The sequence below is a fragment of the Callorhinchus milii genome, unplaced genomic scaffold (assembly GCF_018977255.1).
Source record: "Callorhinchus milii isolate IMCB2004 unplaced genomic scaffold, IMCB_Cmil_1.0 Scaffold2, whole genome shotgun sequence".
In the NCBI taxonomy this organism is placed as follows: Eukaryota; Metazoa; Chordata; class Chondrichthyes; order Chimaeriformes; family Callorhinchidae; genus Callorhinchus; species Callorhinchus milii.
Genome location: NW_024704743.1, coordinates 31,144,117 through 31,157,224, shown reverse-complemented (window position 1 = coordinate 31,157,224; position 13,108 = coordinate 31,144,117). Strand labels below are relative to the sequence as shown.

Below are 13,108 nucleotides of genomic sequence, written 5' to 3'. Positions count from 1 at the left end.
AGCACTCATGTACTGTAGTAAGAGCAATATATATGGTACATAATAGGGTCTCTTGTACCTTTTAAGAAGTGCTTACTGTTAAGTTAACAGCTTGACTCACAACTCTCCAGCTCCTCTCTACAGCTACAGACAATTCGGAACTTTCCAAAGGGGTGGACAGAGTTCAATTTCATGCTTCCCGCTCGATATTTCCCATCATCAGTGAATGAGCTTTTAGCTATTCTGTCCCCACTTTCTGAAACTCCATCATCAAGTCCCTCGTCCTCAATCCCTCTCTTCCCAACTTCAAAATCAACCTTTTAGCAAACTTCTCTTGCCTCCCTCCTTCTCAACCAGTTTAGGCTCCCAGTCAGGTTGTAAAGAGCTTTGATATGTCTTCCTGACCTGAAAGCCACTCTCTAAATGTAAAACGTTACAGTTGATGATGTGCTTTTGCTGAAAATGAAGGCTCTAGTCCTCTTTATGTCAGTGAAGAGGAATGACCAGGAAAGAGGGGGTGGACAGAGTTCAATTGCCTGTCTACTTGTCCTGCAATTTGCACACCCTGTGCGTTTCAGTACCCCAGCTAGTGTGACATTGTTATAAAAAGAGTCCAGTCAAATGCATAGCCTCTTTATTTCATTTGCATCAGCTGGGCCCATTACATGTGGCTTCATTCAAGATGGAATAGGCTTCTATTCAGTTTTCCTCTATCTTGCTTTTACAAAGGGCCCAGCTGTCATTTTGCTCCTCTCGCAGTATTCTAACAGCCATCTCATTGACTTACCAGCCCCTGGCATTTCTCTCACTCCCTTCAAGTCCCTGGTGACTGCTGCTGTATTTTTACCAGCCAATTGACTACCCTGCATGGCTCGCAGGCTATTTCTACCCGACCTCTTTCCTTGCCCCAGACCACAGCCCTAACATTTCCTGGTCTGATTGTTCTATCCAGAACTGCTGATTAGCAGAATGAAAAAGGAAGGGAAACCAAGAGCATAATGAATTATAGAAAAAATAGGAATGAAAGGACGGAAAAGAAGGGAAAATATCAACAAGAACAACAAAATTACATTTGTAAAGCACCTTTCATGTCGGGAGGATGTTTCAAGGCGCTCAACAGTTGGGGATCAGGACCCGAGTGTGGGGGCCAGGGTTGGAATGAGGGAGAGCAGAGAGGTAGTAGGGCGGTTGAAGCCATGGTCAAAAAGGGAGGGTCTTGAGTCGTGCTTTGAAGGAGGCAAAGGAGGGAGCAAGGTGAAGGGATTGTAGGATGGAATTCCAAAGGGTGGGGGCAGAGAGGCTGTAAACCTGGCGGCCGATGGTAAGGCGGGTAGGGCGGGAGACATGGAGCAGGCCAGAGCCTGCTGAACGGAGGGAGCGGACAGGTTGATAGGGCGTTAGCAGGTCAGAGAGATAGGAGGGGGCAAAGCCGTGAAGGGCCTTGAAAGTGAGAATGAGGATTTTGAACTCTTATCCTCTGACAGATGGGGAGCTAGTGGAGCTGGGCAAGGTTGGAGGTGATGGGGTCACGGAGCCTGGTGCGGGAGAGGACACGAGCTGCAGAGTTCTGGATGATCTGCAGCTTGTGGAGGGAAGAGTTGGGGAGGCCAACAAGGAGGGAGTTTGGGTAATTGAGTGTTGAGGTTGAGCCATATCACGAGGAAAATGGATAAAAAAACAAAATGGATTGGAAAGGAGGTGATATAAAAACACGGAGAAACAAATAAAATAATTAGAATTATTAAGAATATTCAGGTTTATGGAAAAGAGAAGATAAAATGAAGTAGTGAAAATGAATTTAAATAGGAAGGTAGATTTGGTTTGTATCTGGGAGTACGGTACATTTAATTTGGGATAAGTATTTTTTCTCTCTCTTGACTTCAAATGATTTCTATTAGCTTAGAACACTTCGAATCAGCAATGCATTTTCTTGTTTTCTTTATTGAATTGTATTCTTAACTATTAATAAATTATTTTATTTGAAATTTATTTTGAAACACAAATATTGTTACAGATGTTTACAATAGTGGCTCAGAATTCTACCTTTTCAGCTTTGTTTCCCCCTCTTGTAGAGCTTGATGAAAATCATTGACTGAATTGAGTTTTCTCAACCCAGTACCCAGTAGATATGAATTAACATTGCAATATATCACATGCAATCCATAAACAATGTTATGAATTGTGTTATTCCACTGATAAAGTTGAATTGGGTGCCTGCATCCTCATCCACACCAAATTCTGCACTCTGATCATCTCAATCTTTGTCAGGCTCCACTGGCTCCCTGTCGTCGACATCCTCACACCCTGATTCCCCCTACCCTACACTCCTCTTAATTTCAACCCCCAGCTCGGATACAAACCCTTGACTGTCCAGTGCCTTGGGACGTCCTTCTGACATGATAGGCGGTATACAAATGTAATTTTGTTGTTGTTGTTGTCTCTGAGAGGATTCACACACAGGCCTGCTACATGTCTCTCCCATCCCTGCACACCATCATTGGAGGCTGTGCCTTCAATCACTATGCCACTAATCCCCTATCTCCCAGCCTCAATCTCCTCCACCTCATCCCACTCTTTATCTACCTACATACCACCTGAAGACTTAGCTCTTTCACTGTGCCTATGGTCACCCTCTTTTCTCATGCTCCACATCCAAACTGCCACTGGGCAGCGATGCAGAACATTGCCGCATGAAGGGTGCTATATCAATGCAATTGTTTGTCCTTCTTTGCAAAGATAGCTCCTGAAGTCAGATTTACAGCACCCTAAAAGCAATAGAATTACATGGAGCTTCCTTTGGAATCATTCATAACATCTGCTATTTTTCTTTTATCATGGTGACCAAGTAGAATATTCAACAAGCCAAGTCTTTGCAGTGCTAATGTTCAGGGTGTGTCGAGCATGAGGAATGACCAGGTTGTACCTAATGGTGTACCTAATGGTGTCAAAAATACTTTGCTACTATCTCCAGAACGTATAAATATTTCTATGCTATGTGACAGGAATTTGGGGTGGTGGAGGGAAGAAAAATTAGATAAATTCAACTAAATTTATACTTTTCAAAGAAAATCTTGAAGAGTATTTTTGAAGTGATGTGAGTGCTTTACACAGAAGAAGGTAGATTGTTACAACCTTAATAATTCAGAATGACTATCTTTGGTCCTATGTTTGCTTCCTAACTAAATGTAAATAGTTATTTGACACACTGTGTCTGTCTTCACAAGGGCAAAATATCAGAAACACTGTTTTCCCTGTTAGTAAACTGGCTCAGTTCAGAAAAACCTCTGACGTATAGTAATCTGCAAATCATTTTCAAGGTCATGTGTGAAAAGGAGACCCTAATGACATTTAGAAATCAATAGAGCTTTATCGGTCACAAAGATCATCCATTTAGAGGAACAAATGGCTGATTTTAGTTAACTCTAAACCTCCTTGAAATATACTTTCCTTTATGTAACCACGTAATCTATCCTAACCGTTCACGAGTTTGGCAATTTATAAATGAATACTATTGCTGTAAACTATACTCTAATGCATGACTACATATCTGATGACTGTTGCTCCATTTATATTATTTGCACTTCAACTTTTGGAGAAAAAATCAAAACACTTTAGATTGTGTTCTGTCCTATGGCAATTGGTACAAACTGTAAATGTGACTTGTATTGCATGCCTGATACCAGTCTTATGAAATAATGGAATTTGTCTACTTAGGGTATTTTTTGGATCTCATCATGTGGTTCTCAAGAATTTGTTGAGTTGTTACATCAAGGGCATTAAATGTAACCATCGCCATTATCACACACAGTAATCTAAAACCAGGGAGGTCTCAAATAGTTGTACATGGGGTTTCTTTACGGTACCAGGAAGTACGTCATATGAACCTACGGGAATTCTGTTCCAATATGTTCTTCCTTTGTAATGCCCCCAGCAGCTTGAAGTTGGGGGCATTACAGTTAGACTTTACTTCACCAGCATAGGAGGATGGTAACATTGCCTGAATTCTCAGTCCTTTGCCTTCAAAGTCTCCCCATTGCCTCGCTCCTCCCTACCTTGCGGGATACCCTAGGTTGACAAACTGGTATCAGGCATGCAATAATCAAATGCAAGGATTATTATCATTACTTCTGTGACCTGCTAACTGTATAAAACCTGTTTGCTTCCTCCGCACAGCCTGCTCAGTGTCTCCAGTCCAGCATGCTCTACCATCGGCAGTTGGGCTTCAAGCTTCTCGGCCCCCACCCTTTTGAACTCCATTCCAAAATCCTTTCACCTCGCTCCCTCCCTTGCCTCCTTCAAGGCATGCTTCTAGACCCTCCTCTTTGACCATGACTTTGGTCACCCTCCTACCCATATCTTCCCTGTCCTCCACACCTCCTGATCCCAACCCCCTGCTTGGGTCCAAATCCTTGTCTGTTCAGTGCTTTGGGACGTCCTCCCAATGTGAAAGGTGCTACACAAATGTAATTTGTTGTTACTATCAGTGTCCACCTGGATATGTATTTATGCATGATGCTCCTCATTAGAGAATAACTCACTGATGCTTGCGGTTTATGCTCACATATGCAGAATGGGACTTGAGAGAGGTACTGACTTTTGGTGACGGGACCATATTCAAAATAAGTTGTACATTCAAAAATATAATGGAGGAAGTGGAGATTTTGTTTTTTTGTGTGAGGGAGAGTTTTTAATCTTTAATTGGCTGCTTTGTACTGAATGGGTATGTTTGAGAAGCACGTATTAACTTGTTCTTCAGAGTATGACCAGGTTCAAGCAAAAATAATATGTGGATCACGAAAATATGTGGATCACTAAATAATAAGCTTCCAGTTTCAGAATGCTCAAATAGACAAGACTATTATAAATGATTCTGTGGCTATGGGTGGATGAATGAAAATGATGTTGGGTAATAGTATCTATTAGTAGTACAATAGTACCTTTTGCCCTAAAAAATGTTTCATTAATGTCAGGTAGATGCCAGGGCCATTACAACAACCTCCAGCTATTTATTTTTGGTGAGTTAGCCATTTAGAGCGGATGTAAATTGTCTGGTCTACCTCTACATTATTTTGATCTTGCAGAAATAGACTGCTAACCAGCATCGCAGGGTAAACCATGGTATGAAATTCTCTGGTTAGATATGCTCAGTGAAGGAAAAAATGTTTTGCTCCAGATCAACGAAGAAGGAGAATGACTTGTCAGGTAGGGTAGGACTCTCCTTGACTTCAGCCCTATCCGTGACTCAAACATTATTGATATAGTAGAAGTAGGTGAACCATTAAGCGGTGGTGACTATAGCGTAATAAACAATGTGAGTTTATTAATGTTATGAACAATCTTATTTTATGTAAAAATCCAACAGCATTGTTGTTCCTGTGCATGAGTTTAAAAACCCTGTGTGTTGACAGCAGTCGGATAACCTTTGCCTGGTGAATGGGGCAATTAGAGAAGCAGTCTAGAAGATTAATTGATTTTGCATAAAGTAGCTTTTTGTACTTTACAAATCTATTATCAATATACTCAATCTCTCGGTATTGATTTTCTTATTGTATTGTCTCACATTAAGAGCTTGATGTTGGATTGCAGGGCAAGTTTTGAGAAAGCCTTTAATTTGGACTGATTCCTTACTGTACAATTAGTTTTTAGAAAGATTGACGTATGTTTAGGTTAGTTCATTTTACATCAGGTTAATACTAATGATGCGTCCGTCACCGAACATCACTGTGATTCTGATTGTCCTTTATTCCTGAGAGCTTTTTAAGTAATCTAAGAACAATTGTTTGTCGTCACTATAGTTACGAGTGGACAAAAAAAAAGCTGAAGAGGAATATAGGAGGGACAAAATCTGATCCATAGGGCATTGTTGTACCCCCTGTTCAAGTCTCTTTTAGCTGTTTATCTGAGAATCCCCCAAAAAGTGCAAAGCTGTAGAACAGCTGAAAGCGACTTTTCCTTGTGCATTTTGAGTGTTTTCTCTACAGCAATAGCTGAGATGTATTATTCAGCTTTACTTATGGCCTTAATTGGGTTGGGATGTGGCTCTTTTGACAGATGTACGGCCCCATTAAAATAAAAAGCGAACTGCAAAGACTGATGCGAAGTGAAGCTTGGTGATTAAGAACTGGATAGGGTTTGGATTATTTCTCAAAGGCGTGCTGAGATTTGACTCAATTTAATTAAACAACATTGCAACCCACACTGCTATTTCTTTCACCTCAGTGTAACTGTGTTTTCTTCTCTTCTTCTCCGCCGCCCACCTCTGTTTCCTCTAACTGGTCATGGAGCTCAGCAATCCCTTCAATTCATCATGATGATGTACGATCCCATTAATTCTCTTTGAAAGCTGAGTGCAAGAAGCTGCAGAGTTGGCACTGAGTCGGCCTGTATGGCTGATTTCTGTGTTATCCTCCCCACCCATATCTTTTGGTTGTATTCTGCTTTGGAGGAAGGGTCTTAACGGATATACACTAAAAGCATCGTGCTGTGAGACGTAGAAACAATGGCTTTCATTCTCAAGATGCACAGCTTTTCCTTTAAGCTTCTGAATAATTTTTCAACAAAAACATGTCTTCACCTTTATGGTTTCTCTTCCTTCTCCTCCCATGCACAAAGCATATTTTTCCTAAACATTTCTATTCCATTGCAGTAAATAGATGTTTCTATTTTGGGGGAGGAATTGAGAAGTAATTTGATCTAGATAATAGCTAATGGGGAATGAATTTAGTGTCCAGTTTGCTGTATTAATGATTGAAAAGGAGAGAAGCATGTATATACATTAAATAGACCTTTGGGGGAAGAAAAGGCTCTAATGTGCATGCTCATGAGTGTAAAAAAGTGGAAGTAGTCAGCTTTGAAGAATATCCTCCTCTTAAGCTAAATTGCAGAGTAAGAAATGCATTGTAAGTGCTGCTCGTGAGGATGGTAGTTATTTGATCAATCGTCCTTGAGGTTGAAATTGCTTTGGAGTAACATTTCACTTAGACATTCCCTCGGCAGATGGTTGTGAAGCCTTCCGAGGGGAAGGAGTTTCTGTGGCCTCAGCTCCGAAGGCCACAGAGAAAATGTACTGCTGGGGAGGCCAATGCAGGGAGGTCACAGCTTATTGATATAGTACAAGGGGGAGAATGTGGGTCTAGGCCAGAATCTCAACTCTGTCATCTTGCAGAGATAACAGTGCAGCAGATACTGCGCCATTTCACATTGGGAAGTCTGCGTGACAGGAAAGAATCAATGTTTGACCATCTGAGGCACCCATATGTTTTGTTCAACGCCGACTTTTTTTCCCTCAAATTTTACAACATCATTTATCATCAGTCAATATCAATATCTCAGCAAATTCAGTAGTTGTAGTTTGTGCAGAGTAAAAGCTGTTTGTTTCCTCATGTCTCAGGGTCAGCACTCTGATAGGTCACATTCTGCTCTCTGTTCTTGTATTCCTTTGTTGAAAGAAAGGCTATGTCATCTTGATTAATGTTTTATTCTTTTCTTTGACCAATCCAAGCAGTAGTTGATCACAATCATGTAGTTCTCAGAGCTTGCTGGCTGGGGTTAGTAACTTTGCGGAAAGGTCAGCTGGGAGGTGGGATCATAGAATCAGACTGAAATACCCAGCTTTATGGAAATAGAGCTCAACATCTTTGACGTGTGCTGTCAATAGGGAACGTAATAGGTTGGAGAGGTTAAGTTTGTGTTTGAACCAGCACCTAACTAACGCATTGGCAGGATGATGAATCACTTCAGTCCTGGTGTTGAAATGGAAGGTTCATTAAGTGTAGCCGTGGATGTTAATGGATAGTGTTAAACGTGTGCTTCTCCGAACACTGAACGCTAGTTGTATTCGGTGTGTGTTCCAAGCAATATTCAAGAATTGCTAAAATTTGGAATAATATGAGTCTCTCGATCTTCTCATTGTATGACAACCAAGTTATGAGTCAACCAAGTTCTGAATCACCATTGTGCCTTTACTGCTACATGGTGCTTCTAAACTGGTGGCTTCTAGAAAAAAGTCAAACGAGAATTTTAGAAAAGGAGATGTGCTTGCGTGATTTTAACAAGTGCTGTAGTATATTCATTAGCAATTGATTTGAACTTTTGTCTGATAATTTGAAAACAGACATTGCTTCTGGAACTTGCGAGTTGTTTTCATTCTTTTGCCAGCACAAATAGTGGATAGGGATGTACTGGAAAAGATCATTAGGGGCCATCTGGAAGGTCCCAAACTAAAATAAAATCCTATGTTACTCTATCGCTCGTGCCCTTCAATAGATTTTTTTCTTCAAATAACCAGCCAATTCTCTTTGCTGACCTAACTTTACTACTCCCTCCCTGGCTAATCTATTCCACACATTTACCACTCTGTGTAAAGTCGTTGAATCTGAAGTGTGTTCATTTATCCTCTTCCGAAGTTTGACATAGTGTCAGACATTTTGTGATGTTTCAAGGTGTAGAAACTTCTTGTGGGATGTTATGCACATCCTACCCTTCCTGTGTATTTTCCTTTCATGTGTTCTGATAGTGACTTTGGCGTGTTGCGAAGCTCATGCATTTAGTTCTGTGATTTCCATTTCCTGAAATGACATAAGTGTCATCAGAGTAGAGTAATTCTGATTTACTTGTGACTGGGTTTAATGTTTCATTGCTTTGCATGCACTCCCTGGTCTTCTCATCATTGTTTTACTGAGAAATTATCAGCGTTTACTTTCAGGTCTGTTAAGAGCTTTTGCGGCATTGGCTGACAGAGTTATTGATTCTAGCGATGCGAAAGAACTCAATAAATGTATTCAGATGAAATGATAGGATTGCTGAAGCATCCTGGTTGAATAATTACATCTCTTCTGGTGTGCTGCCCTCTTTCATTATTGAGCTCAGGACTTACTGCCAGCTCACTCCCCTATAAGATTACCAGAAGTGACTTGTTAAACACAAGCATGCTGGTTTTACACAACAGAAGTAAAACAAAAAAGAATGAAATGAACAACAACAACTTACATTTATATAGTGTCCTTTGCCCTGGACGGTGTCTCGAAATGAATCCTGAACAGTGATAATAATAATCCTAGCAGTGAATATAGTGCCTTTCACATTGGGAGTGTGTCTCAAAACTCTTTACAGGATACGCTGTAAAGTGTACTGACTCTACCCTGGCTCGGTGCCAAGCAATTCAGTGCTCTGAAACGCTAACCTGTGTGAAGGGCATTATATAAATGCAAGTCGTTGGTGCTGTTTGATTCTTCGGAATGCTTTTCTTGTTTCAATAGAGGTAGAAATGATGTAACTCTGTTCCCATATTCGGGCTGTTATTCCACTGATAGTTTCTGTCTGCATTTGATTTTACTTCCAATGTATTGGTCATTTTCAGTCTACGACTGTTTGTGGGACATTGCTGTGCGCAATTGGCTGCCGCGTTCGTCCACAAATATACAGTCAATTCACTTTACAGTGTGTTCTGTGAAGCGCCTTGGGACGTCCTCCCGGCGTGAAAAGCGCTATATCAAATGCAAGGATTATTATTATTATTATTATGTAACTTTTCCAACCGTGATATTAATGCGCTATGTTTTATAAAGGGAAAAATAGGTATGCCAGCGTTTTTATAATTAGTCTGGAAACAGTTCAAATCATTTAGCAGAATATACAGAGGTGTCGCAGTTAGCCCTGGGAGGGGAGAGGACAGACTCGTGACTGAAACTTATGATAATATTTTTTGTGTGTGCTCTGGTGAAGTACTTCCTTAATCGTCGCGTTTTGTTTACTGAAACTTAGTGCTATTTGCTCTAATTGTTATGCCAGCTCATTAATTATTGGACAAAGTTGAGGAGTTCTTGCCCGTTGTCAGGTGATTTACAGTTCCAGCTGTTTCCTCTTCATCTGATTTAATTTGAAGCCTCAACTCAACGGGGGGCTAGCAGTCCCCACCTAGCTGTGTTCCACAGGAATGCAATTTCCATCCCTATTCTTAGTCTTCCCCCCCCCGCACAATACTTCACCATAAAGGTAATTTTCCACCAGGGATCAGCTTCCCCTCCAGCAAGGTGAAAATGGTTCAATGTTTGGATGGAAATATAATGCACGTGTTTGTCAAAAAAGATACGGCTGTTTGGTCCAACTATGACCTAGAGAACAGTAAACCTTAATGGATATCATCCGTGGCATAGTTTTGTTATTGAAGACAGTTCCATTGAAACCCATGTGAAGAGTATGTGAGAACAAAAACTTGTGGGGGAATATTTTTATTTTTTTCAATCTATTTTGAATAAGGCTTACGTTAAGACCAACCAATAGTTTCATTCAATAATAGAAGTTCATTTTGTGAGTGAAGAGGCTAGAACTAGGCTGAGTAAATGCAAGTGTGAAATTGAGTCTCTGTTTAATTGCACAAATATGTTTATCTCAGGCCGTACTTCCAAGTTGCTTCCCCAATTCATTGAAATTAATCTTAGAATTTAGATTTTCTGTGAAATTAAAGTTAAAAACAATCTGACTGTAAAATTCTTTGTTTTGAAAATTATTGTGTATGTTACTGAAGAACAAAATGCACTCTGATGCTCCCCTTCACTTCGAGCTTTTATTTTTAGCTTCTTTTGTCCTATGATGTCTGGTGGTACTGCCAAGGCCACACTCAACTGATGATGTATCTTGGCGGGTTCTTTCCCATGGTGATAGATGTTCAATGAAATGAGTAGGCACATTAAAAGTGCATACTTTGCCAACAAGAGCTGGGGATTATCTTGTTTTGTAGTTCAACAGAAATGGACAGGATAGTATTGAAAATATACATATTTTAAAACATTTTTTCTCTCTAAATAGAGGGCGTTTGTGAAATATGGCTGACCAGTGAAGATACAGGAGCCTATGGAAGGGACCTAGGGACAGACCTGCCAACATTGCTGTGGAAACTGTTGGAGGTGATTCCTGAGGGAGCGATGTTGCGGCTTGGGATGACCAATCCTCCGTATATCTTGGAACATCTGGAGGTAAGGGAAAGGAGCCACTGATGTTTTTAAGATCGCCTTTGACCTGGCTAGCAACAAAACAGATACATTGTTTTGTCAGCACAAGGAAATGGTGTGCACCTTGTTGTGGCTTGGGTTGAGTGAGCCAGCCTATCAATGGTGGAGCATATTGTTTTGTACACCAACAAAATTACATTTATGTAGCGCCTTTCACATTGGGAAGACGTCCCAAGGCGCTGGACAATCAGTGTTTCAGACCCGAGCTGTGGGTTGGGATTGGGGAGGGTGGGGGGCAGGGGCGCAAGGAGGGTGAAGAGGAGGATGTTGAGATGGGTCTTGAAGGAGGCAAGGGAGTGGGGGTGGCGAGATGGAGGAACTGCGGGTTGGAGTTCCAGAGGGCGGGGGCAGAGTGGCTGAAGGCCCGCCTGCTAATGGTGAGGCGAGCGAGGCGGGGGACGTGAAGCAGGCTGGAGCCCGCTGAGCAGAGGGAGCGGGCAGGTTGATAGAGGGTTAGGAGGCCGCAGAGGCAATGGGAGCAAGGCTATGGAGGGCTTTGAAGGTGAGGACCAGGATCTTGAACTGTGTCCTCTATGTGATAGGAAGCCCATGGAGATGGGCAAGGATGGGGGTGATAGGGTCACGAAGCCTGGAGGACACAGGCTCCAGAGTCTGGATGAGCTGCAGCCTATGGAAAGAGGAGTTGGGGAGACCAAGAAGCAGGTAGTTTGCATAGTCAAGCCTGGATGTTATGAACACGTGTATAAAGGTCTCAGGGGCATGTGGTGTGAGACAATGGCAGAACTGGGCGATATTGCGGAGATGGGGGAAGGCAGTCATGGTACAGATGTACGTACGGATGGTACGGATAATAATCCCTCCAAAAAAAAAAAAACAATAATAAATTGGTCATTTTCAATCCACGACTGTTTGTGGGACACTGCTGTGCGCAATTGGCTGCCGCGTTCACCCACAAATATACAGTCAATTCACTTTACAGTATATTCTGTGAAGCACTTTGGGACATCTAGAAGACTTGAAAAGCGCTATATCAAATGCAAGGATTATTATTATTATTATTATTACGGATGTGGGGTAGAAAGGGTCAAACAAGATGCTAAGGTTCCGGACTGGCTCCGTGAGGTGGAGTGTGCATCCCTGGATGGTGATACTGTCAGTGCCTGAGGCTTGGAGGCGCTGACAGGAGCCAATCAGGAGGGCCTCAGTCTTGTTGACGTTCAACTGAAGGAAATTAGCTCTCAAACAAGACTTGATGTCTGAGAGATTCTGTCAGGAAAGCAGTGGTCCTGGAGTCAAGGGTGAAGGCAGAGAGATGGAGTTGGGTGTAATCCCCATATGTGCCGACCCCATGTCTACAACACTGGAATAGAGCACGTCCATGATCTATAGAAAGTAAGAGCAAGGTGATAAACATTTAGCCTGGACTGTGAGAGCCTGAATTGTCCTTTTTCTAAGCAATAAGTGTCATTGTTTTCTTTGTTGAAAGTCCCTGGCAGAAGGTTGCTTGACTACATTGTGTAACCTTAATTGGCACCAATAGTTCACACCCAATTCTTACTCGTGATCGCTTCCTCCTCCTCCCTCCACCCATCCCTTCCCATATTCTCTTTCAGCAAGATCTCTGAGTGAATGGAGCATTTCAGGTTTGGTCTTTCCTGAGTACAGGAACTGAGCTCTCTTTTGTTTGCACAGACATGTGTTAATTATTTCATGCCGCTGATATACAGGAAGCAGACTCAATCCTGCACCATGACATCTACTTTGAACTTCATTAAACTTAGCCCACCATGTTTTACTTTTTTATAAAAAACTTTTTCTTACAAAGTATGTAATGAAATTCTGCATTGTTTGTTGAATTATTGATTGTTTGCCTTGAAAAGCAAAATTAATTTGCTGTTAATTAATTCCTGTTGCCTTGTCAGAAGTATTTCTAAATGTTTTTGTTACTTTCTGTCAAACTTTAAGGATAGATCGTCGAGCTTTGGGATTAACCCCCTCTGTGATGGCAACATCAATAATGCAACTACCTCTGAGGAACATGACCTTGTATCAAAGCACAGTCAAATCAATAATGGAGTTCTTATTCCTGAGGTCTCCCATCAGATGTTAGTACAGTTTATATCCCTTTCAGCGTACACTTGTCAATAATTGTGGTTTTA

The 13,108-nt window shown here is 41.5% G+C and overlaps 1 protein-coding gene across 1 annotated transcript in view; it reads left to right on the top strand.

Moving 5' to 3' along the window:
• cdkal1 (CDK5 regulatory subunit associated protein 1-like 1) overlaps positions 1-13,108 on the top strand; it is a 472,504-nt gene that overhangs the window by 258,346 nt on the left and 201,050 nt on the right. Inside the window, exon 9 of the mRNA XM_042332426.1 lies at positions 10,786-10,952. Coding sequence (XP_042188360.1) covers positions 10,786-10,952 — 167 coding nt within the window. The remainder of the gene's footprint in view (positions 1-10,785; positions 10,953-13,108) is intronic.